The sequence below is a fragment of the Zonotrichia albicollis genome, chromosome 4 (assembly GCF_047830755.1).
Source record: "Zonotrichia albicollis isolate bZonAlb1 chromosome 4, bZonAlb1.hap1, whole genome shotgun sequence".
Lineage (NCBI taxonomy): Eukaryota > Metazoa > Chordata > Aves > Passeriformes > Passerellidae > Zonotrichia > Zonotrichia albicollis.
The window spans coordinates 35,726,393-35,750,761 of record NC_133822.1 but is presented as its reverse complement, the minus strand read 5'-3'; the positions used below and the strand labels follow the sequence as shown (position 1 = coordinate 35,750,761).

General features: G+C 51.3%; 3 protein-coding genes across 3 annotated transcripts; 1 reads left to right on the top strand and 2 right to left on the bottom strand.

The window, feature by feature from the left end:
• Positions 1-15: 15 nt before the first annotated feature.
• Positions 16-6,361, bottom strand: PHETA2 (PH domain containing endocytic trafficking adaptor 2). The gene is made up of 3 exons (XM_074539457.1): positions 6,221-6,361; positions 5,157-5,252; positions 16-4,631 (listed from the first exon to the last, which is right to left on the bottom strand). Exon 3 carries the CDS (start codon positions 4,621-4,623, stop codon positions 3,823-3,825), a length of 801 nt encoding a protein of 266 aa, XP_074395558.1. The 5' UTR covers positions 4,624-4,631; positions 5,157-5,252; positions 6,221-6,361; the 3' UTR covers positions 16-3,822.
• Positions 6,362-6,632: 271 nt separating this feature from the next.
• NAGA (alpha-N-acetylgalactosaminidase) lies at positions 6,633-14,299 on the top strand. The gene is given in 9 exon segments (XM_005488753.4): positions 6,633-6,785; positions 6,788-6,987; positions 7,352-7,526; positions 7,669-7,846; positions 8,126-8,220; positions 8,986-9,147; positions 9,609-9,806; positions 10,018-10,161; positions 10,421-14,299. Coding segments are annotated over 9 exon segments (1,488 nt in total). The 3' UTR covers positions 10,604-14,299.
• WBP2NL (WBP2 N-terminal like) lies at positions 13,054-22,871 on the bottom strand. The gene is made up of 8 exons (XM_074539456.1): positions 22,716-22,871; positions 19,667-19,775; positions 18,986-19,121; positions 17,414-17,506; positions 16,389-16,598; positions 15,868-15,996; positions 15,473-15,549; positions 13,054-14,586 (listed from the first exon to the last, which is right to left on the bottom strand). The coding sequence occupies exons 1-8, from the start codon at positions 22,772-22,774 to the stop codon at positions 14,539-14,541; spliced, it is 861 nt and encodes a 286-aa protein (XP_074395557.1). The 5' UTR covers positions 22,775-22,871; the 3' UTR covers positions 13,054-14,538.
• Between the last annotated feature and the right edge of the window lie 1,498 nt (positions 22,872-24,369).

Genomic DNA, 24,369 nt, shown 5'->3' with positions numbered 1-24,369 from the left:
TAACAGCGCACGGGCTACAAATCAAACCGGTTTATTCGGCTTCGCGACATAAAATACAAACTCTAAACAATGTAATGGGATGCGTAATACAAGTTCCGCGTGTAAAACAAACTCTAAACAATGTAATGTAATGTATAATACAAATTCCGCGTGTAAAACAGGCGCATGCAAAACCATCTCCTAAAACAGGGAATAGGCCCTACCTAAAACTGAAGCACTTGGAAAGGCAGGATTCGCTCGTAGTGTTTTCCAGGTGATTGTGTGGAGAGTACACGAGTTTGGTGCTGCTGGTGAAAGATGCCCCGTGCCTTGCAGTGGGGCTTTCTTTCAGCTTCTCTGCAAAGGCAGCCGAGAGAGGTAACACTAAGGGGTAGCTCCCCCAGGCACTGTTAGTGCAGTAGCTACTGTACAAAACGCCTGATCTTGGTCATGATTGTCCACCCCGTGGCCAAAAAACGGGCTCAAATATGAAATGCTAGCCTCAGAAAAATGTAAGGACTAAATCAACTATTTTAGCAGGCTATGTCAGAATTGCCCTTCCTCTTTCAATTTCTTTTAAATTTCAGTACCTTCCTCTCATTGCTTGTGCACTACAGAAAACTCTTGGAAAAGGATCTTAGTTCAGTACTTTAAGTACAGTACCCATTCAACTTCAGTGTTCAGCTCCCCCTTTGCCTAGGAACCTGTTTAGATAGACATTCTCTACTTTTAAAACTAAAAAGGGAAAGTGGAGGCAGGAGATCAAACAGTCCAAACTTGAACGACTGGAGAAAAACCCTGGGTGGCAATCAGCCCTTATTTTGCTGCCAGGAACAATGTGCAATGAAAACTCCCTGCCTTTCCTGCAACAACCTCTGCCTGCAGGAAGACAGACAGGCTGCTACATTAGCCAGCTGAATGTTCAACCCAAGAAGCTGAAATCCTGACCTCCTGCCTGGGGGCTTCTTCAAAGGCACTGCCTGCACAAGCAACTCAGCTGGGCTGGCTCCATAGCCCCATCTCTGAGGAGGGAGGGCAGCACTCAGGTGCTTCCTGCCTAATGAGCAAGTGGCAGTGATCATTAAAAAACCTGTACTCCTACACAAATTTGGGCAAGGCTCCAGCACGGCTGCTACAACAGTGGGAGGGTGAGGAAACCCTGATCAAGCCCATGCAAAGGCCCAGGCATGGATGGCTGGGCTGAGCATAAATGTGGATCGGGATTCAGCCATTTTCTTATCAGCACTGCAGAATAAACCACAGAATGATTCCAAACACACTGAGATGGGAAGCAGAGCGCAGTGCCTCATTTGCAGGATTTGGGATTTAACTGGGATATGGGCTAACGCAAAGGTAGGTAGCATGGAAATTGTGCTGTTTGAGTGGGACAGATTAAAGCATTAAATATAAGCTCTTTAGTAGTGTTACGAGCACAATCCTGGCTTATTAAAACACACTAAGCTTCTTAAAAGTGAAACTGCCCTTAAATGAATAATACTGTCTCAGATTCAGTTCTGACAGAACTGGCTTTGTTAATTTATCTTCCCTTTCAAGTCACTCCCAATTCTTGGGTCTCACGTAGGAACTGCCACCACATTTTGATTTGTTTTGGAAGTTGGGTCTTTACTGTCAATCTGCCTTATGTTAATCTGAGACATCAGGAATATTATCTCTGTATTACATTAAAAAAATATAACCACAGGAAAAGGCTTAACAAATTTGACCTTGGTCCCAAAGTACCCATGCTCGGAGCAAGGAGGCACCAGGTAGTGCAATCCCCTGGTGCTGCTGTCCTGGCATGGGAAAAGGGACACATTTGCAGCCAGGAATGCTGCAGTACCGAACTTTTCAAGCAGCAGGATAGGGAGGCAGAAATGGCCCCTACGTCCAACCAGCTAAGCTGCTGAGGAAGCCAGGGCCTTGCCCCATGGCCACCTGCTCCCAATTTTTCTGAAATATTTCTCAAAAGCCGAAGAAAAAGAATTGTCCCAAATTTGAAGACCCTTGCTGTGAAGTAATACAACCATGAACTGGAGAGGACTGGATTGTGTTACTCCCAAGTGAAGGTTACATTCTCACTGCCCAAAGTCATTTGTAAGATCTAATTTAAGATCTAATTTCCTCTAAAATACCATTGAGCTATAATTAGGCAGGAGGCTGGAAGCTCATCATCCAAAACTACCAGAGACATATTTTAAAAGGCACCAAGAGTTAACAGAATTAATTTCATTTCTGCATTGGCTATCTCTATAGGCCATTGCAAAGTAGGAAGCTGAGTGTATTTAAGGCCAGAAAGGTTCCAGCCAGTCATGATCTGAAATGGGCTTTTGCTTTCCTAGCAAAGCTCTTTAATAAAAAAGGACAATAAAAACAGCTTAAATGTTTTCAGATGGGAAGCATGCAACTAGACAAGGGAGATTTTTAAACCCCATTGCAAGGGTGTTCTAGTCCCTGGGCTTGGCACCCACCTACTTGTACCGTGTGCCTTGTGGCCCAGGTTTGTGACCTACTGATGGACAAGTGTGTTTCCACAGTGAGGTGACAGGCATGCCCTCCCTGCAGCCCTCCCAGCCTGCTGGGAGGACAGGATGTGCTGCAGAGATCAGCCAAGCAATGCTGATATGGAATCAGAGGGAAGCGCCAGCAGGCCGGGTGCAGGCTTGGTAGAAGGCAACGACATGGCTGTGACACTGGAGAGGCAAGCCTGGACACTGCCAACACCCATAACTCACTCCCACACCTTCACTTCTCCTCCTGAACCAGGCCTCTCTCCCTCCCCACCCTTCAAAGCCTCTCCTCCAACTGCGCAGCACTGCCGGGAGCTGGGCAGAGCCACAGCACTGAGAGAGGCCCTGCAGGAGCATGGCTCTGGACACTCTCCTGGGCAAGCAGCCCCATGAGCTGACTGAGCCCTCCATGGCATTTTGCAGGGGCTGTGGTCTAAACAAAGGCTGAGACATTTACTCCTGCCCAGGCAAAGAGGCTTGAGCATCCCTGTATAGGAACAGGGAAACCTTGAGCCAGAGATATTAGCAGGCTTGGTTACCGATTGACAGAGTCCAGATGAGCCCTGGGGTGCTCCTGGTGTCCTTCTGAGGCTTCAGGTCAAGCTCTGTGTTTCCATTTCAGGCTTGCTGCTGAGTATGAGCACATAAAGAGACTGTTGCAAGACCATGATATCCACATCCTGAAGGATTTAGCTGAAAGAAGGGTTAGTGCAGATGAAAGCAAAAAAACTATGCAAAAGCCCCAGCTGCTGTGCCAGCAACAGCTGCAGAGGCTCACACGTCCTGTAGTGAGAGAGGCACAAGGCTGGAGGCACGCGCCAGGGCCAGTGGCCTGTCGGAGGCACTTCACGAGAGCCCAGCCTTATCTGCAGCAAAAGAACAAAGGCAGAAGGACTTTGGCACAAGACCACAGACAGTAATAAGTACTGACCAAAAGCAAACTTCCACACTGAGAAACAAAACAACAACAACAAAAAAAAAGTGGTGAAGGAGAGGTAGGGGTGAAACACCCAGAGCATCCGCTGTGTCAGGACAGCAAGTGGCCAAGCCTGTTGGCTGAGGTTCATTGCTGATTTGGGCAGCTCCTATTTCCAGCAGAGAGAGTTTAAGTAAAGGTGGCTCCCCTGGTGTTACACACTCTCCGGCTGTATAAAGCCTCGTGGAAATTAAATGTGAGGTTTAGAGATTTGAGTCCCTCCCAAGTGAAGCATACACACATCACACTCAGCCATTCAGGAAGGCAGGGGGAAAGCAGTGTCCCTCACTTTACTCTTCCTGCACGCAGGACAGGCTTCCAGGCATCAGCTGGCCAGTGACTTGTGTCCTGTGCCCCCAGTCACGGGTGTCCCTTCTTCTGCCTCTCCTGCCACTCCCGTCTCAGCACTGCGATCTCCTGCCCGTACCAGTTGTGCAGCTTGGAGAAGCAGATGGTTTCTGGTGGCACTGGGCTCTCCAGCATGGCTGGTGAGAGGCCAGGTGCTGGGGATCCTGTGGCACTGCTGGCGGCCGAGCGCCGGCGTGGAGGCAGGGGCGGGGGCTTTGTTTGCCCCCCATCATGGTCAGGGGAGGTGGCTCCACCAGCGACACAACCACCACTACTCCATGTGGAGTAGCCATTTTCCAGGGTGGTGGGCTTCTCCTGGAGAGGCTGCAAGGCAGGGTTGGAGAGATGCCTCTTCCTGCCAGAGGAGGAGGACCTCCTTGGAGACTTACGGAAAGCAGCCAAGCTCTTGCAGGCCTCCTCCAGCTGCTTCTCCAGCTCCCTCACCACCAGCCGCATGTAGTCGAAGCTGGCCCGTGAGAGTGCCTTCACCCAGGCCTCCATGGCAGCCTGCCCATCAGCCACCAGCACATAGGCCCTGGCACCAGCGTCATCAAAGCGGATGGCAAATGCGAACTCCTCAGCGGCCTCACACAGCTCCACGGTGCAGCCCTCCAGGACCACCAGCCCCATGGGCTCCCGGCTCTCCCGCTCCTCGAAGTAGAAGAGGAGGTTGCCCTTGAGGACGAACCAGCGGCGCTGGTAGGAGGTGCCATGGTGGTGGTGCCGCTCCACCCGCTTGCGCAGAAAGCCGGTGTGGTCGGCTGGCGAGTCGCAGGTGGCGTAGTGGGCCACGCTCCGCTCATTCAGCTTCATCACCCCACCTAGGAGCAGAGGAGAGAGGGGGAAGAGGTTGTCTTGGTGTGAGGAGCATGTCACTGGCCCCACCAGAAGAGGCCTGATCCTGCTCCCAGGGAAAAGCAGCCCTGATTCCAGTAGCCACTGATACAGGACAGCGTCTAACCCAGCAGGTACCCTACAAAGGGCAGGCTGGTTCCTTGCTGCTGCAAAGAGGAGGTCACTACCAGAGCCTCACCACCCAGACACCTGCCTTCCCTGTGAACGCCAACACTGCTGTTTAATTTCTTATTCCACAGGTGACCTACTTTGCTGGTTTTTAATGGGGCACATCAAAGAAATTTGCTGCTCTGCCTGCGAGGCACTCATTTTGCTCTCTATTAGAAGGCAGGATAAGGAGGGTGTTTCAGACCCAAGGGCTCTGGAACTTGCACTTCTGTCCCCTTTCCCTACTCCCTGTCTCCATACAGGACCACCCATCCCCAGCAGCCCTCCTGGAAGAACTCCCAGCTCCAGCAGGTTCACCAGCAGTGGGATGCAAGGTGCCATACCAGCTGTGCAGGTCAGACTGCAAACCCTCGCTGCCTTCCTTCGCCAGGCTGCTCCCTAGCCGAGAGTGTCCGAGGCTTTGGCGTGATGAGCACCATCTTTGGAGGAGGAAAAGGATGAAGAAGAAGGAGTTATGAACCAGAACAGTTTGGGACTGACAGAGCTAAGAGCTGTGTCACTCCCACCTCAGAAATCCAGGGTCCTCAGTGCAGGCAAGCTGCACTGGAAACTGGGATAGTAAAACTGGGGGAACATACACTTGCTTCAAAGCCTGAGCCCTATCCCAGCTCAGGCCAGTGCTCCTGTGGGTTTATTTTCTGGCTCCTGAGTTTGTTTTGGGTTTGTTAAAAGAAAAAACTAAATGTTTTTCAGAAGCTGTCACTGTCCCATTTGTGGAGGCCCTTTGGTAGGCGACTCAGCAAGTCAAGGAGTACTGAGCCTTGAGGGGCAGAGCCAGCACAAACCTTTCTGCATTGTTCAATTGCAAAAGGATTTCCAGCCGCTAAAACTCCACACATAGAAATATGCAGAAAACAAACCACAGCCACCACTCCCAGGATCTGGGCGCTAGGAACTCCCCACTGCTGAGCAACATCCAGAATCCCTCCCGCAGCCCCTCTCTCCCATCAGGGCTTGTGGAGCACGGCTGAGGACATGGGGGCACGGACCCCCGCTGAAAAAAGCCCAAGACCCCATGAGACACAAGGAAAGGCTGTTCGCTGCCTGGAGGTGCTCTGCCCTGGGGAGCTCCCAGCCTGGCACACTGTGCTGCGGACAGCCGGGGCGGCGCAGGCCGGCCCTGACGCGGGGGCGCTGCGGGGGTCCCACGTGTGCCGTGCTGGGCTCTGCCTTTGTGTGCGGGCGCACGCCCGTGCGATGGGGCTGCGTGTCTTTGTGGGTGTCTGTGCCCCTCCATGGGTGAGTTCGTCGTGTGGCTGCGCCCCCCGCGGCCCCGCCGCCGCTCCCGCCCCGCCGCCCTGCCCTGCCCCGGCCCGGCCCCACCTGGCCCTCGCCCAGCGCCTCCCGTGCGCCGGCGGGACCCCGGCCCCTGCCCGGCCCGGCTCACCTCCGGCCGCTGCTGCTCGGCGGTGCGGGGCCCCGGCCCTGCCGCGGCCGGGCGGGGAAGGCTCCTGCGGCCGCCGGGGCCGTCCCGCCGCGGCGGCAGCACCGCCCCGCCAGCGGCCGGGGGGAGCGGGGGGGCCGGGACACCGCAGCCAGACCGGAGCCGAGTCCTCCCGCACCCCTTCGCTCAGCCCGACACCTCTGCGGGGTCGCAGCCTTTGGGGGACCTAAACCCCCGCTCCGAGTCACTGTGGGGTGCAGCAGGCACGGGGGCGGCGGTGACAGGGTGCCAGCCACGGGGTGCAGCTGCAGCGGGGTGCAGTACGGGCTGGGCGCAGTGCTGATGGGCAGCGGCTACGGGGTGCAGCCACCGTGGGGTGCAGCACGGACAGGGTGCAGGTGGGGGAGCGATATTAATGGGGCGGCACGGCTGTGGGCTGCGGTACCGGCGGGGCGCGGTAGCTACGGGCGGGCGGGAGGGAGGAAAGGAGGCGTGGACGGTCCGTCAGCTGATGCGGACGGCATCATGTGAGCGGGGCCGGGCCGGGAGAGCCGCTCCGTGCTCTGTGCCGCGGCGGCAGCAGCAGCAGCAGCGATGGAGGCGGTGGCACTGAGCGGGCTGGCCCTGGCCCTGGCCCTGGCTCTGGCGCTGGCGCTGCCCTCCGTGGCCCTGGAGAACGGGCTGGCGCGCACTCCCCCCATGGGCTGGATGTCCTGGGAGAGGTTCCGCTGCAACGTGGACTGCCAGGCGGATCCCCACAACTGCATCAGGTCAGTGGATGGGGCTCGGTCAGGTCGAACTTCAGGCCCGGGATGGTTCTGGCACCGTCTGGGTCCCTGGGACCCCGCGGTGGATGGTGCATGGGAGACGGGAGGCACAGACGCCCCGGTGCTGGGCCGGAGAGCCTCCAGAGCTGAAGGATGTGGCCAGGCTTTTCAGGCAGCCGGGGAAACGCTTCCACCTCGGTGAGATCAATAAACATGGATAGGGTTCAAATAGGAGTGCTGGAGACCCTCCTATGGCCCGGACCAGCCCTCCAGAGCCCCCAGTTAACCCCAAATCCCTCTGCCTGCCTCACCTGCTGAGGCACGAGGGTCACAGGGTCTCAGCCTGCCATGGCCCCTCATTCCACAGCGAGCAGCTCTTCTTCGAGATGGCAGACCGGCTGGCAGAGGATGGCTGGAGGGAGCTGGGCTACGAGTACATCAACATGGATGACTGCTGGTCTGCCAAGCAGCGGGATGCGGCTGGGCAGCTGGTTCCCGACCCCAAGAGATTTCCCAGCGGAATTAAGGCTCTGGCTGACTATGTGAGTGCCTGCTGGGGGCCACTGGGGATCTCTGTCCCCATGCCAGTATGGTGGGAGAGCTGGGAAGGAAAAGAGGAGTCTGGTACCTGAGAGACACCTTGGATCCCCTCATTTGCTCCTTGCAGCTCTGTTCTCCTCACAGGTCCATGCCAGGGGCCTGAAGCTGGGCATTTATGGTGACCTGGGCGTCTTCACCTGTGGGGGCTACCCAGGCACTACGCTGGAAAATGTGAAGCAGGATGCCCAGACCTTTGCAGCGTGGGGTGTAGACATGCTGAAGCTGGATGGGTGCTACTCGTCCGCAGAGGAGCAGGCAAAGGGTAAAAGTTCACCAGCCTCCGGCATTCCTTTCCCTGCTGCTTGGGGTGGGGCAGCTGGCCCTCTGCAGCAACACTGGGCCACCCGGATCTTCCTTTGTGCCTCCTATTGCAACTGTTGGGAAAAGAGGCGGGAGTTTGTGTGCCCTGGAGCTGCTGTAAGGAAGGAAGCCAGGCTAGCCTGGTATTCCCCGTGCTGGGTGGGCTGGGACAAAGGCTGCTACTGGGACATGGGCTGCTGCCAGCCACTCCCTTCACTGGTTGTCATATTCTCTCCCTAAGGATACCCAGAAATGGCGAGGGCCTTGAACGCCACAGGCCGCCCCATTGTCTACTCCTGCAGCTGGCCAGCATATCAGGGGGGTCTTCCCCCCAAGGTAGGGGTTTTTCCATCTGTTGGCAAGTTCCCATGTCCCCTCTGCCCTGGAGGAGCTCTTGCTGGAGCATCAGGAGCAGGGTGTTACACCCCACTTAGTTTTCCACCCTTGGATGGTGCTGCAGTCCCAGAGGGAATGTGGCCTTCCTGCCAGGCACCTGGGGACACTTGGGGGTCCCAATACAGCTAGGTGATGGGAGTTTGTGGGAAGAAGGCTCTGGAGTGTATCCTCTCCACTCTAATCAGATGGTGTGGGGTTGGTCCTGAGTCTTCTTGTGAAACAATCTTGTCTGGTTTTAGTGCTTGAAATAGGATAATCTTCCTAGTATATGTTTCTCGAGAATTGGTTGCTCTCACATATTTCCTCTTTCACTTATTAAGTCAGTCTGGTTTCAGTGCTTGAATAGGATAATCTTCCTAGTATATGTTTCTCAAGAATTGGTTGCTCTCACATATTTCCTCTTTCACTTATTGAGTCAGTCCTGAGGTGCTCTCATTCTTGTAGCAGATAAGTTATCAGATTTCCCCATGGCCTCTGTGGTTGTTTTGCCAGACATCCTGTAGCACTGGTGTGCCCAGACATAGAGGGATGTGACTCTGTCTTGCCTCCTTACCCTTCCCTCCTTGCCCTTCTCCAGATTCCTGTGTCTTTTACACACTTGCTGGACAGTGCAGATCTCAACAGTTCAACAGTGCTGCCCCTGCCTCCCCCACCTTGCAGAGCAGCTCTTTTTTGTCTCCTGCCTGACACTGTTCTCCTTGTCAGGTGAACTACACCATCCTGGCAGAGATCTGCAACCTGTGGCGTAACTATGACGACATCCAGGACTCCTGGGAGAGTGTCCTTTCCATCGTGGACTGGTTCTTCACAAACCAGGACGTGCTGCAGCCGGCAGCTGGCCCCGGCCACTGGAACGACCCGGACATGGTGTGGCTGGGTGATGGGTGCTTGGACCCTCTCTGGGGATGAGCATCTCCAGGGATCCCCTTCCAGGGACAGGGCAAAGGAAAAGCTCCAGGAGCAGAAGCCCTGTTGCTGCAGAGGCAAAGCTGGCATTGCCCTTGGCTAAGATGTGGGAAAAACCATTGTGGTTGCAATGAACCCTTCACCACTTGAATTTACCTCTCAAGTTCTTCAGGTGTTCTTGTCCTTCCCTGCACAGCCTTAGGGCAAATAGTGCTGAAGCAAAGGGTATTAATGAGTGTATGTTGCTAGCAGGGATTAGATCTCCTATGGCGGTGGTGGACTACTTAAGAGGAAGCAAAAGTGTGCGTGAGGTTTCCCTTGTGCGTTCCCTCCCAGCAGGAAGCAGCATCACCGCAGGTGACAAGCAGACAAGTTTCTAACCCTTTTCTGCTACTTCTGTCTTTTCACTGTCTCCCCTCCAGCTCATCATTGGAAACTTTGGCCTTAGCTTCGAGCAGTCACGCTCCCAAATGGCTCTGTGGACAGTGATGGCAGCTCCGCTTCTCATGTCCACGGATCTCCGCACCATCTCCCCCAGTGCCAAGGAGATCCTGCAGAACCGCCTGATGATCCAGATCAACCAGGACCCCCTGGGAATCCAGGGGCGCAGGATTGTCAAGGTTAGAGGGAAAGCAGATGCATTTGGGAGAGCAGACAGGAGTAGTGAAGAGCATCAGAATTAGGAGGGAGAGGGAAGCGATGCAGAGAAACAGGAGCAAGAGAGCTGTGGGAATTGTGGGCCTGCTGGTGTAGCAGCCCCATAAGGCAAAGTCAGAATTCTGTTACACTGTTCCTGGCAACTCTGCCTCACCCACCTATCCCCACCCCTAGGAGAAATCCCAGATCGAGGTGTTTCTGCGCCCACTGTCGCGGGCTGCCAGCACCCTTGTGTTCTTCAGCCGCAGGACAGACATGCCCTTCCGCTACACCAGCAGCCTGGCCAAGCTCCACTTCCCTGAGGATGCTGTGTATGAGGTGAGCCCCACTGACACACTGCATAGCAGGGCAGTCCCATGGCACATGGATCCCCCTCTTCCCAGATCTCTATGCGATCTGGGAGGGTGAGAGGGAGTACTCTCACCCCATGCCTCTGGGATGAAGGGGCAGCTGCCCACTGGGTCACTCTTCTGTTGCCCACTGCTGTGCCCTTTCCCACTATTCCATGTCCGTGACCACAGCTGGACCCCAAGATGAAAGGTCTGGAATTGCTGGTAGCTCCATCTCTCTCTTTCAGGTACAAGACGTGTATGTTGGGAAGATCGTTGGGGCCTTAAGAACAGCAGACAACTTCTCAGTGGTTATTAACCCCTCAGGGGTGGTGATGTGGTATCTCCGTCCCATGGCACTCCCGGTACAACCCTGGCATGTTGCCAGGCAGCAAGCCCCTGGTGAGGGTTTCCACCCAGCCCTTCTGTGACAGGGCCCAGTGGATGTGGACCAGTGCCAGGGTGAACTGTGAGACCCCAAGGCACGTGGCTCTTCACTGCCCAAGTGCCTTTTGCTGGTGAGCCCAGCAGTGCTGGGCAGTGACCATCGCCTGGTACCAGCTTTATGATGTCTGCTCCGTCTGCATAAACCAGGAATTCTTGTTACCCACTGCCTAAGGGTGTGCAGAGCATAGTGCCTCAGTGATTGCAAAGCCTTTTGAGATGCTCCTGTGGAAAATGCCATACAAGTAGAGTCCACCACTACTGACGTTTGTCAGTTCTGACACCTGAGAACTTCATTGCTTTGAGCTGGGTATTACTGGATGCTGCAGGGGTTGTTTGAACTACACTTGTAGAAAGGCTTTGGGTGCTTTAATATCTCCTAGGGTTGAGACATCCCCTTTTCCCCCAGGTGTGTGATGGCATTAACCTCAAGGATTAGACTTTGTCACCTTCTTTCTTTTGCTTTTATCAGCTTGGTTTAGAATAAGGAGCTGCCAGCTGGGCTGCATCCCTCCCATGTATCCCCACCAGGACCAAGAGCTCTTGGAGGCATAATGGCCCTGTGCAGTGAGGCTTTCTGCTTTCCTGCTGCCAGGATTCCAGAGGCCAGCACTACTGCACCCTACTGTGTGTGCTAGCACTGTATTAGAGCCCTTCTGGTAGAAGTTTACAGCAGGGCAAAAATCTCCATGAGCCATGCACAACCCCAGGAGCCATGCTGTGGTACACACCAAAAACTGCAGCCATAGCACTTTGTGTAGGAGTGCTGGCAGGAAGATGCTGATACTCAGCTGAAGTAGTCTTTTGGGTTGGGAGTTGGTCACAGATGCCTCCAAGCTGAAAGCTGCATCCTTTCTCTATAAGGAAATTTCTGCTGAAAGGAGGATCAGATCCTACTTCAGCAGGCTGAAAACTCAGGGTATCTCAGGGAAAGGCTTCTTCTCCCAAGGGCTCTTGAATCCACAGCTCTATCCTGAGGAGGAACCTACACTGATAAACCGGAAGTGAGCATAAGGACACTCTAAAGCCTTCAACTGCTTCACCTTCATACAGCGGATTACCTATGGAGTTCTAGGTGACACAAGATTCAGCCTCAGACTGAGGAAATAAATTTTAGATTAGGAAAAAATATCTCTATTTCCATTCAGCTGTGGGAGGGTTCCTGGTCATCTATCCGCTCTGATTCCTGAAGGACCAAATGGTTTCCAATGGTTTCCAGAAACTTTCTCGGAGGTGCAGGGTCAGGATACTGAACACAATGCTTGCAGTTCTAATAAGGGAGGTCTTGCCAACAAAACAATGAGCTGGCTTTGTTCTTGGGGAGTGATTGAGGCAAATTGATTGAAATAAAGTGAAGTAGATCATAGACTCTGTTTCATGTGTTGCTAGCTATACATGCTTGGTTAATGTAGGATTACACTGTCATTACCTCAAAACAGGAACAACTGTGCTAGGAAATTTAACTGGTTTCTGTCATGGACATATTTTATGAAAAATCCTTTCATTAGGATCTTTTCTCCTGAGAAGCTGAGAGGCCTCAGAAACAAAATGTAAACAATAACTACCTGCTGCTGTGGAATGCAACAGGTGTATCTTTGATTGGTCTCATGTGGTTGTTTTTAATTAATGGCCAGTCACAGTCCAGCTGTCTTGGACTCTGGTCAGTCACAAGATTTTATTATCATTCGTTCCTTTCTAGCCTTCTGATGAAATCCTTCTTTCTATTCTTTTAGTATAGTTTTAATATATCATTTTCTTTTAATGTTATCTATATAATTATATATAATATATATAATAGAATAACAAATCAGCCTTCTGAACCATGGAGTCAAGATTCTCATCTCTTCCCTCATCCTGGGACCCTTGCAAACACCACCACAGGTTTCCTGTCAGAAACTGCACTGATGCAGAGTAGGAAATTGCTTTCCAGTAGTTACATCATGTTCAGCAGGGTAGCAGCATTCCTTGGCACAACAGTCTATAGCCAAGTGCCATTTTCCTTATTATATATTTATTTTTCCATTGCTGGAAAAAAAATTGCTGCCAAGGAGTTTCTTTTAAGGACTTTAAAGGCCTCCCCTCTGGTGTAATGTACACAAAAGAGGTGCTGTGGCTGCAGCTGTAATGAGCAGCAGCATGATGGGACATGCTGCAGTGATGGGACAGGAACATGTGCCACTTCTGGATACCTGGGCATAACCACCGGCCCTAGCCAGCGTTTCACCCTTTCCAGGCAGAAAGGGGATAAGCCCCACTTTCTTCAGTTACTTGATTCCAGGTCCAGCTTAGCCACATACCAGGGAGAGAGAGATGCACTGACCCACAGGTGACCCAAGGGAACAGCAGTAGTGGCTCTAGTTCATTCTAGCCTCCTGTGGAGTATGCAAGAATTAAGGTCAACACAACACACACACATACACACCACTGAACTGGCAGATAAAGGTATCAACACTCCTGTATTAAAGTGCAATTGAAAAAGTTACAAACATTCATGGTTGATTTTTTTTTTAAATACAGAGTTGTTAGAATATCTCAAAGTCAGAAAAAGTGTTTACAGATGAGGAAACTTACTTCCCCCCACGTGGAACTGCTTTAAGAATTCATTCTTTTAAGTTGTGCAAACCTGACTTGCAGGTGGGCCCTACCATACAGGGAAGTAAGAGGGAAAACACTCCTTTCCCCTCCTTGTGAAGGAAGGGAGGCTGTAGGAAGAAGTACAGTCACCCTATTAGGATAAAGGTAAAGGATCACAAGGGTCTCCACCAGACTAGAGACTCTCTTCAGAGCAGGCTTAACTTCACTATGTCCTAAAGAAAAAGGAGAGGTTGTGGCTGAGCAGCCAGAGTCTCTGCAAGAGAACCAAGCACTGGAAACTCCCACCCAGACAGCAGCTCCCAGCCGAGGGCACTGCACCTGTGAGCAACCAGCTGTGGCATTACAGTGCCCACCTGCCCACGCTGCTCAGGTGTGGGCACACACAGCCTGGCTCCAGCAGCTGAAGGAAAAGATGAAGGCCAGTTTTCCCCTGTGGAGGTAGCACTCAGCACAAGTTTGCTCAGCAGAGGGAGCCAGGGCTGCAGGACTTGTCTCCTGACAAGGCTACTGCCAGGTCATCTGCCTAATGTAACATACTTTGCTCCAAGGCAGGCAGCCTCCTGTGCAGCACTTGACTCCATTAGGCTGCTTGCACAGATATGGGACCTGCTTGGAGAGGGAAAGACAGACTGATCCTCAGGCCTGCCAGTCTATGAGCTCACTGCCCTGAGGCACACCCTTGTTTGCTCCTCTATTCAATGGCTACAAAGACAGGTTGATTGGGACCCATCCCCTTTCCTCTTTTGTAGCCAAATGCTTCGGCATCTCTTTGAATGCACTTCCCAAGGTAATGACCTTGTTATTCCAGAATGCCACACACTTCCAACACAATACAGCATGTCCAAAGTCGCATCTCACACTGAATTGCCCTAGAATTTAAGGACATTTAACACCTTTCTAGGGCACCAGAGGATCTGTGCAGGGAACCTCATAGCTCTCTACACCTTTCCTCCTGGATGGGGCTTCAGAAGTCAAAAGTTTGGCATTCCAAGTTGTTTCACTCCAACAAGATCCCAGAGCCTTCACATTTTAGTCCTAGATTAGTCATGTGATACAGTTTAATAAGTCCATCTCTCTCCTCAAGCCAACGGCAGGGCAAAAGGTTAGTCCTCTGACCCCATGAGATAAAGCAAGTAAGTAGGAAAGTGCTGTTGTCCTGCCTTGTGTTGCCACTGGATCAATGTTTAATGAGGGCAGGTGCTCAACTGCCCAGCACTATATCTATTGCAGAGAAAGAGATCTAGAGATATGCTAACTTGAGGGGTATTAACAGCCAAGTTGTCTTCAGGGAGAGAGAATGTGGGAGGCTGGCTGCAATTTCCTTCTGCTAGTTGTTCTTCTTATCCTCAGGAGGTGCATAAGGAGGTGGCTGATCCTGGAAAGAGACACAGTAGAATCAACAACCATGCTTGTTTTATGGCCAGCTCTTTCCAGACATTCCCAGGCTTGGCTCACCAGCAATGAGTGCCCTGCAGTGAGCTACAGGCAGAATGAAGTCCTATGCTTTAAGCTGTCATTTCATCACACCATTCCTCTCTAGTATCAGCTGTGTTCCATGACACATGCTGTCTCCATAACATTTCTAGGAAAAGTCCCCTCAAAACCAGGTAACAAATGGTCTACTGCAAATGGACCATTTAATCCGTTTTAAATGCCATTCTCCCTTCCTGTCCAGGGCTTTGGTCCCTGTTGAAGCTCCAGCTCTGACCCAGGAGACAGCATACCCTGGGCTGAGGGCCAGCTTTGCTGCTCCATCAGTCTCCAGCCTGCCAGAGCCAAGCAAGGCAGTGAGGGGCACAGCCAGACTGCCACATACCAGATGGAGGCTACAGACAACCTACTGGCTGCCACTGACTGAACAGTAAGAGACCTCCCTGTCCCTGTGCAGCCCAGAAAGAAACCAAAACAGAAACCCACATGCCATCATCCTTAAGTGACCTATCCTTCTTTAACTCTCCTCATTTTCAGGCCCAATGGGTGCAGAGAGCTCTGTGTTTTCCCTGTGCCCATGCAAGTCTGTTATGCCTTTAGGAGTAAGACAGGAAGTAAATGGCTGTTAATGGATCAATCTTAAGGCCCTCCTCCTTTCCTGACTGAAAAATTCACCAGTCTTCCTCATGGGAGCCTCCCTCCCATAAAAATGCATTCTTTCTGTCCATGATCAACATGAAGGTACACTAGACTTTGTAAGAAAGCAAAGCACCATCTCTGCTAGTGCCAGAGGAGGGAGTAGGCACATGAAGACCAGGCATGGCACTCACCATGGGCATGTACACATTGTGTGGGTTGGCAGGGTTGTAATATGCACTGGAAGCTGCTTCCATGGCCTTACTGCCTCCTGGAAAGGAAGGAAAAGAAGCCACCTTAAATATCTGAGGCAATGGCCTTAGCCCCAGACTCTTCTCCCCAGCTTCACAGGCAACAAAGGCCCAAGGAGCCAACAACGGCCCAAGGAGCCAAGAGGAACTGCAGCAAGCTGGGTTAGAACTCAGAGCAGCTCAGGAAAGCTGGCTAGGGCTGACCACCAGCTGTGCAGTGCAAGGCAGAGCAGCTCCCTACAGAAGACCTGGAGCTACTGCAACAACAGCTTCTGCACCCCATGCTGTGCCCAAACCCATTTGCACCCAGACCCTGGCAACCACCCAATCCCATTTACCTGGCATTCCTGGGCTCACCCAGGCTGGGGGAGCTGAGGGGCCTGCGGATTCTGCAGGAGGTGCCCCAGAGTAGGGTGGTGGAGGTGGCATGTACACGGGGTTCATGTTTGGAAGTGGTGGGTAAATACCTGAAAAAGACAACACCAGGCTGATACTTTGGATCACAGACCACAGGAGAGAGAGCTCACAGGCCTGACAGCACATTAGCTGGGACAAGAGCAGTGGTAAGGGAAGCTCTCCAGGCTTGGCAGGGATGCAGACAGATTTGATAATTTGCTAATGCCTGTCACGTCAGCAGGCAATCATTCCCTACCAAGCAGCAGCACAATTTGTAAACCACATTTTCACGTATCTAGAACTATAGCGACACATGGGTGTCATCAACAGCACGTGACAGATTTCTGCAAGGACAAGGGTCCTCGATGGAGACAAAACTACAAAACTACAGCAACCCTCACTGTACCACTGTCACTTCTTCTCAGCTGACATCAGAGGCAGCCACCACGCACAGCTTGCAAACCTGGGGCCTGGGCGTAGGGGTAGCCCATGGGCTGTGGAGCCGGTCCGTAGGCGCTCCCTGGAGGCGGCGCATAGGGGTAGGCTCCGTTCGGGGGCGGAGGGGCCGCGTAGCCGCCGGGAACAGGGGCGTGTCCTCCGGGAACAGGGGCGTATCCTCCGGGAACAGGGGCGTATCCATAGCCAGGGCTCTGCAGAGGAACCCCACTGGAAGCTAAGGAGCACACGTTTAGTAAGCCAGACATCTTTTCTTAAAACTAAATGTAGAGAATAAAATGAAAATAGTCCTGGTATTTTCTGGGGTTTTTTTCCCCTGTTATTTTCCTGTTTCCCCTTATGTGAATTCACTATATAGTCCCAGCATGGTACTGTGCCTGAAAAGCATTAGTCACAGAGTGCTGAAGGAAATCAGCTGCAAAACTACAACCTCACAGGTCCCAGTCCCACCACAGAGCTCCCACTGCTAGAAGGAAACACCACTCTAAAGCAAGTAGCAGCACAGCAGCATGTTTTCCTTTTTTTTAATATACTTTCATTCTGAAAACAAGTATATTTTAAAACACACATTTTTTTAAAAAAGAAAACTTCATCAGGAAAAGAGTTCTTGTTCCTCCATTTAAAAATTTTAAAAAGAAATTGTTTTTTGAAACTTATATTTCCCCTCTCCAAATGTGCACACTAGCTTTCCCCATCTTACTGCACTAGTTTAGAAATGAGCTGAGAGCAGCTAAGTGAAGCAATTTTTCACCATCACATATTTCAACTTTCTTCCAGTAGAAATAAGGCTCTGTAGAAAAACGTGGTCCCCCCTCGGAAGCCCAAACCCCAGAACATTCTGACTGCACACTAAAAAGAAATAAAGAAAAAGGATTGAAAGGGAAACCAAAAGCTCCCCTGGAAAGAGAAAAAAATACTTTGCTGTGGAAGAGGGCCTAGGATACCCCTCTTCCCATGAAGTTCAGAACAAGTGCAATTTGCTTACTAACTCAGCCAACCATGGGGGAACCACAGGATCTGAAAATCCCTTACCACAAGAAGCAGCTTTCATCATCAGCTGTCCAAACTCAACGGCTCCTCCACTGTTGAAAGTCAGTTTAAATGTCCCCTGCCCTTCCCAGCCACCTAGGAAAGAGAATTAGGATTGAATCCAAGCCAGCAAAATTTTATACTTCAATTATTATTTTATGCTTCAATTATTATTCTGTTTATACTTCAATTATTATTTTCGTCTTTATTTCAAAACTATTTTGCATCCTATTACAAGAAGGAGTCATCGCACTGCTATCAGATGTCCCCCAAAATAACATCTCAAGAGGATCAAGAATTTATTGTTCTACCCTTTGAAAGGCAGAGTCATGTAGAAGCAGCCTACTCTAGATACAAGGTTGTTTTGTTCTTTCCTGAAAGGTTTAATGGAACCTAATAAAGAACAGTGTAAAGAAGGAACATTTATTTCACTGAGGATATTAACCGAAAGCCCTCAGATGAAGTTTTATTGATATCCTCAGTGAACTACACATCAGGATCTGCAACTCAAGCCAGGATTTAAATCAAATGTAACATCTTTAATCTCACTGACACATAGAAGCTCTGACAGACTGTTAAATGCTGAGGCACAAAAGCAATTTCTCAGGGGAAAAAAATCAAGTAGGCAATGTCTTGCAAGGCAAGTAAGACTGCTTGGTTTTTCTAGGACTTTTTGGGATTTGGTGGATTTTTTTGGTGGAGGGCGCTTTGAGTTTTGGCGTTTTTAACAAAAAATAGGTGTCATTTCAATATAAGATTTATCTTCCTTGTCTAACAATTAAATTAGAATCAAGAGAGATAGTCTCTTGGGGACAAAGTAGAAATAAAGTATAGAAATATAACAAAAGAGTCCATCATGGATAAAGTAATTTCTTTGGAGATTCATCTCTATAAAATCACTGTCTTAGTATGACTTCAGCCCAAGAAAGTGGGCTGTTACACAATCCACTTTAAAACACTGTTACAAACAGAAAGCAAAAGAATACACACTTCATATGCCATGAAAACACACATGAAAGGGCTGAAGAGGGAAGAAATTTGAACCAAAAGCCATGCTTCCAATCCCTGTTTATCTTTTGCAATTCCCCATGTGGTCATAAACACCTTTGTTAAGTGTTACTGCGCCTTCATGATCAAATTGGGTTCAAAGCTAAATCAATGATGGACAGCAGACTCCCAGATCCATGCAAACCACACCCAAAGGGCTCTTGACTTCCAAAAAACCAAAAGTGGATGCTAATTCTAATTCTGTGTACGAATAGGGTGGGTAAATGACCAAGGCACCAGTCCATGCTTTCAGGTCAAAAAACAAGCACATGGGGAAAGTGAGTAAACATGACACACAAAGCTAGACAGGAGTTAAAGAATCACGCAGAACTCATGCTGGGCAAGTCAGTCCCTGGCCTGAGGGCAGGAAGTAACATGGCAGCAGTGCCCAGAAGTGCAGGAGAGGGGAGTTAGCCCAGTGTGGACACACCAGCTATACCACCACAGCCACTCTGCCATTGTCTGGTGCTCAGCAAAAATGGGCTGTGATGCTTGGGACGAGCTCAATCTGCACAGCACTGCACGTACCTCCGGCCTCGGCCTGGATCTGCCCCTTGATGTAATTGGCAGAGAAAACGGGCTGCTCGATGGAGCATCCTTTCACCAAATAGAACGGCATCATGAAGGACAGCATGGGATCCTTGCCCTTGGTCACAAAGATCATCTGCAAGAGAGCAGGGAATGCTTCTGAATTACTTGAGTGCCACAGAGAGTGTGATGATGGAGCTCTCACTGTATCAGCATTCCAAAAAGAGGGTGACTTCACCTCTAGCATGAGTATGCACTGAATTATTTCACAGCTTTAACACTGGGGATCCCCAACAGATTTGATGGCACACGGCTCACTGACCTGAGGCACATACAATCCAAAATAATAAACCACTTCAAACACACCTGCACATTTACTGAGTTTTATTGCTCTGCTTTTTAAGGATAATCTATGAGAGTCTGCAAAGGAAGTATCATTGACTGACACATTATATGAAATATATTCTCTAGACAGTGATTTCCAGGACTGCATGTGCCTTTGTAGGTGATTGGGATTGTGGCATAGGTATGGACTATCCCATTTCCACCTTTCCTTCTCCTACCTAGTGCTGTCAGTGGTCCCTTCCACAACAAAAATCCCTTCTTCTATCAACTAGATTTCTGGTTTAAAGTTTACAAAATCCCTTGAGAAAGAAGCAACCCTGCTGGCATCAGACTTACCCTGTAGGGGGTGAGATACAGCATTCCTTTTTTGGTGCCTTTGAAGATTTCAGGCTTGCCTGTCACGTCACTGAAGGAGAGCTCCACATCTTTGCACTGTTTGAGGACACTGCAGGAAGAAATCAGACAGATTGGAGAGACCAACTTGGTGACAGCTCTGACACATACCCTCATCACACAGGGCAGGGAACAGCACAGCAGAATCTGAGCAGTATCCTGAAGTCCTGCTGCAGCCCCTGCCATTTTGACTTTGAACAGAGAGGGGTGATTTATGCAGACTGGAAGAATCCACGCTCTCATCTGAAACAAGCCCTGCCCCTCCTTCCACAAAGGCACCTTTAAAATACAGGGGGGTTTCTGTCTCCAACGGTGTCATAGACTGAGGAATTCCACTCTACACACCAAGACCCTCAGCCCAAAGATCAGGGCACAGAAAGGGCTGAGGTGTCAGAAACCATCCCCTTGATGCCAAGGTGTAATCTCAGAGCATTCCTCCCTCCCCAGCCCATGCTGAGATCAAGCCCTCTGCACTAGAAAACAGCACTGCTGTGGCACCACACCCACTGTGCAAACCGAGGAAGTGGCTGCACTGGAAGCCTCAGTGCTGACCCTGCCTCAGGTGACTTGAGCAGGCTTTTGTAGTAAACAGTGCCACACTAAGGAATGAGGCAATGAGGCAGCAGGGTCAGCAATAACTATATCACTGTTGGAGATCTACAGGAACAGTAGCAGAGCTTCCCAATGACACAAACCCAAATGAGATTTGGGAATGCTGCAGGGTCAGGGGTATAGGGTAGCATGAAAAAGTAAATATATTTTCATAAAAAATGAGGCATCTTGGGAAAGCACGTCACCGAGTCTATGGTGCAGATCTAAACATACTATATAGTAAGAAAATCTGCAGAATAAACAAAAGAACCTTGAGGGTGATAAACCTTCAGCATATTACAGTGGCAGAAGACTCCAAGGTGTTTTGTGGTTCAAGAGCATGAAAACCAAAGTGACAAAACCCTAAACCAGCACAAGCCTGAATGGGCTGGATCTAAAATAATCCTTATGAATTCTGCTCAGCATACTGTAGAAGTCAAATAAAGTCAGGAAACTGTGCAATTATTTGGGGAAGGGAGGAATCTTCAGGGCCACCATATGGAAAAACAACCAAAAGTCCTATAGTCTCAGGTAGTTTGCTGTTTAGGGAAGAGAAGAACACTGTAGATGTATATGAAAAATGCAGCTACTCAAGAATAAACATGTTGAAAAGTCTAGCTTTGATGAGAAAAAAACAACCTGACCAAGAAATTCTACCGGGACACTACTTCATAGCTGAACTAGATGGAGATTCTCAGACTGGCTGGAAGGGACATATTTATGAGACAGCAGAGCTCTTTCCATTTCCAAAATGCAAGGGGGAAACACATATTCTAAGCTAAATACAACCATCTTTTCGACAGCTTTAATCTTACCAGAACACTCCCTCAATCATGTCTTGTAGCTGCGTTTCACATAATTTTGCCTCACTGGGAAGAATTTCTAAGCAGTCATTGCAATGTTTACTGCTTTGCAGCTGCTCACACAAGCAAATAACATGGAGCCACACCACGGAGAGTAATGAGGCTGCTGAACCAGTCTGCACCTGCATGCCTGTCCAGGGCTGTCACAGAGGCCGTGCACCCTGTGGAGCCACAGTGCCCTCACTTGTGACCGAGCAGCACCCCAAAGAATGTATGGTTTAATGATCTCAAGCCAATGTGAAGGCTTGGAAGGGATCTTGAAGATTACCTGGTCCCAACCCCCCTGCCGTGGCCACCTTCCACTAGATCAATTTGCTCAAGGCATTATCCATTCCAGCCTGGAACACTGCCAAGGACACAGCTCATCTGGGCCTTTGCAGTATTCCAACCCATTTCAGAGCTCCACCACCCTCAGAGTGAAGAATTTCTTCCTAAAGTTTAGCCTAAATTTCCCCTCTTTCAGCTTGTACCCATTACTCCTTGTCCTAGCACTGGTCCTGCTCAGATACTGGAAGGTTGCAGTGAGGTCTCCACAACAAGCTTCTCTTCTCCAGGCTGAACAGTCCCAATGTTCTCAGCTTGCTTCATAGAGGAAGTGCTTCACTCCTCTTACCAACCTTGTGGCCTTCTCTGGACTCGCTCCAACAGTTTAATATCCTTTTTATGCTGGGGACCCCAGAGCTGGATGCAGCACTGCAGGTGAGGTCACACCAGAGTGGAATACAGAGGCAGAAGCACCTCCCTTGACCTTCTACCCACGCTGCTTCTGGTGCAGCCCAGGATTCAAAGAGTAGAGAAATCTCAAAGCTTTAACATGAGCTCAACATGTCAGAGAACCTTCCTGGCTGAGGTATGAGGAGTCAGCTCCAAACTCAACTCAAGACGGAGCATATTGTTCAATTTTCCTATTGATCACCAGAGCCAAACCAACTCCTTTGATCCTTTTACTTCGATACTTTACTGGGCCTCAGGTTTCTAGGATTTCTCTTGCCAGGATGCTGGGAGCACTCAGCAGGACCGGACTGAAGCCCCAGTCTGTTCAGGGGGTCGGTCAATCCCCGCTCGGGGCGAGGCAGGCTGTGCTTCCACGGAGAGGCGCTTCTCCCGCAGAGGAACTCTGAATTCAAGTTCCTCACTTACGAATTCAAGTGACCAAGACTCCCACCTTAAACAGTCTCTGCCTCTCCGCCGTCACCAAGTGCATGAGCTTACAAAACCCCAATTCCTTGACTTTTACGAGCAATGGTACCGCAGTCTTCACCCAGCACGCCCGCCCGCCGGAGAGGCTTTAAGGATGCCGGAGCTCCCGCGGTGAAGTCGGGGCAGCTCTACGGACTCCAGCCAAGCCTGCCCGCCCCAGCCCGCCCCAGCCCTGCCAGGGAACCCTTCAGTAACGCAGACCCCCGGCCGAGCCGGGCCTGCGCGGCCGGCCAGGGAATGGGGGTCGCCCCAGCGGGAACCTCCCACCATCGGGCCCCGCCGTCCCGGCCCTGCTGAGGGGACAGGGGGCGAGGAGGCCCCGCCCGGCCCCCCGGTACCTCTCGGCATTCGGGATGACGACACCGCCCTGCTGCGAGTGGTTCATGTTCACCGCCATCTTTGCCCCGCCGGTCCCACCCCTGACCCGGTGACGGCAGTGACGTCACATCCAGCGCGGCCCCGCCCCGGGGACGCGTTCCCGCTGGCCCCGCCCCCCGCGGCGCGCGCGAGGCGGAAGTGAGAGGGAAGCGAGGCGGAAGTGAGAGGCGGCGCCGTGTTCGTTTAATGGCGGCCGGTGGCTCTGAGGGGCGGCCCCGCTCGGCCCCTCCTGGCCCCGCGCCGAGCCGCACAACGAACAACACACACTGTGCCTACACGCAGTCCTGCTCGCTCCTCTGGCTCTCTCTGCTCAGAGCAACCACGTCTGTTCGCTGCCGTGGTTGCCTCGGTGGAAGTTGTCCAGCATTTGCCGTGCTTGGCAAAGTTTTTCTGGCGAACGGCTTCTGTGCTGAACGGCTTGTGAACCTCCGAATGCGCTGAGCGGGCCTCTCTGGTGTAAGGTTTAGACTCTTCCCCTCTGCAGCATCACTCGGGATATCTCGGGAAGAGCTGACTTGCTGTGGTCATCCTGGAACTCAGCTGGTGGCGCTCGATTCAGACTTTTCCCAGCTTATCCATTCACAGAGGCTTCTTCCCAACAGTATCTCCCGTTGTCATGCCCCGTGGGATTTTTTATTTTTTGTATTTGCCGTTTGTAGACTTCCTGGTAGGATATCGGCATGAGCAGATGGCAGTGAGGAGTACCTGAGCATGTTTTTCTCACAAGCTTGTAGAGATCATTTAAAAGTAGTCTATGATCCGACAAGAAATTACAGAGCAGGGTGTAAAAACCACGTTATTACAAAGAAATAAAAATTCCTAAACCTATAGGGCAAAACACACAACCTTGTCCTTGAAATCCACATTGCAGGCAAAGGAAAGTCTCTCTTCTGTTGCGTGGGTCTGCTTTGTTTCTTTAGGCAGGGCAGCATTGTGTCCCTGCCCTAACCCCTGGCTGGGCCCAGAAGTCATAAAGATTACTATTCTGTAGCCCAGGGTGAAGGGATGAGACGTGGCTGCGTGCTTCTGTGCTGTGAAGAAGCAGAGCCCTGGCAGTGTCTTTGACGAGGTTCACGTCTTTGATGTCCTTGGGCTGAGCAGGGCTGGCTGTGTGGCAGTGTGGGTGGCAGCATGGCCAGGTGGTCTCTGCAGGGGTCCATGGAATGGCTGCTGGCACCGGGGACAAGGCTCCTGCTCCCTGCAGGACCGAGGAGCCTGGTGCAGGGGGAGGGTGTGCAAGGCTGCACGCACACACTGCATACAGGAACACCAGGAGCTGTGAACGTGGGTGGGGAAAGGACGTGGAAGTGCAGGAATGGCCCTCACGTCCCAGTGCTGCTGAGAATGGCTGATTGGTGTGGACAGGTGGGAGTGAGAGTGAAGAGAACCTTTGCTTTGCCGTGACAGCACCAGAGAAAGCCACACGATGGACACATGCTCCTGACAGTTTTGCTAAGGCTTGGAGAGCCCCATTGCCAGCCCCGGCACCCACACAGCTCCATCAACCAACATCAAGTTTGACTTGAGTCTTCCTCTGCTGCTCATTTGCTGTTTTCTTCCTCCTCCCTCCAGTGCCCGCCTTTCCAACCCCCATCCCAAGCCCTGCTCTTCCCC

Excerpts from the sequence above, each read along its gene's own strand:
- PHETA2 (XM_074539457.1), bottom strand. The coding sequence starts at position 4,623 with ATGAAGCTGAATGAGCGGAGCGTGGCCCACTACGCCACCTGCGACTCG.
- WBP2NL (XM_074539456.1), bottom strand. The coding sequence starts at position 22,774 with ATGGCGGTGAACATGAACCACTCGCAGCAGGGCGGTGTCGTCATCCCG. Across the intron at positions 15,550-15,867 it reads GGTGAGCCCAGGAATGCCAG|GAGGCAGTAAGGCCATGGAA; the intron begins GTAAATGGGATT and ends CTTCCTTTCCAG. Across the intron at positions 14,587-15,472 it reads ACAATGTGTACATGCCCATG|GATCAGCCACCTCCTTATGC; the intron begins GTGAGTGCCATG and ends GTCTCTTTCCAG.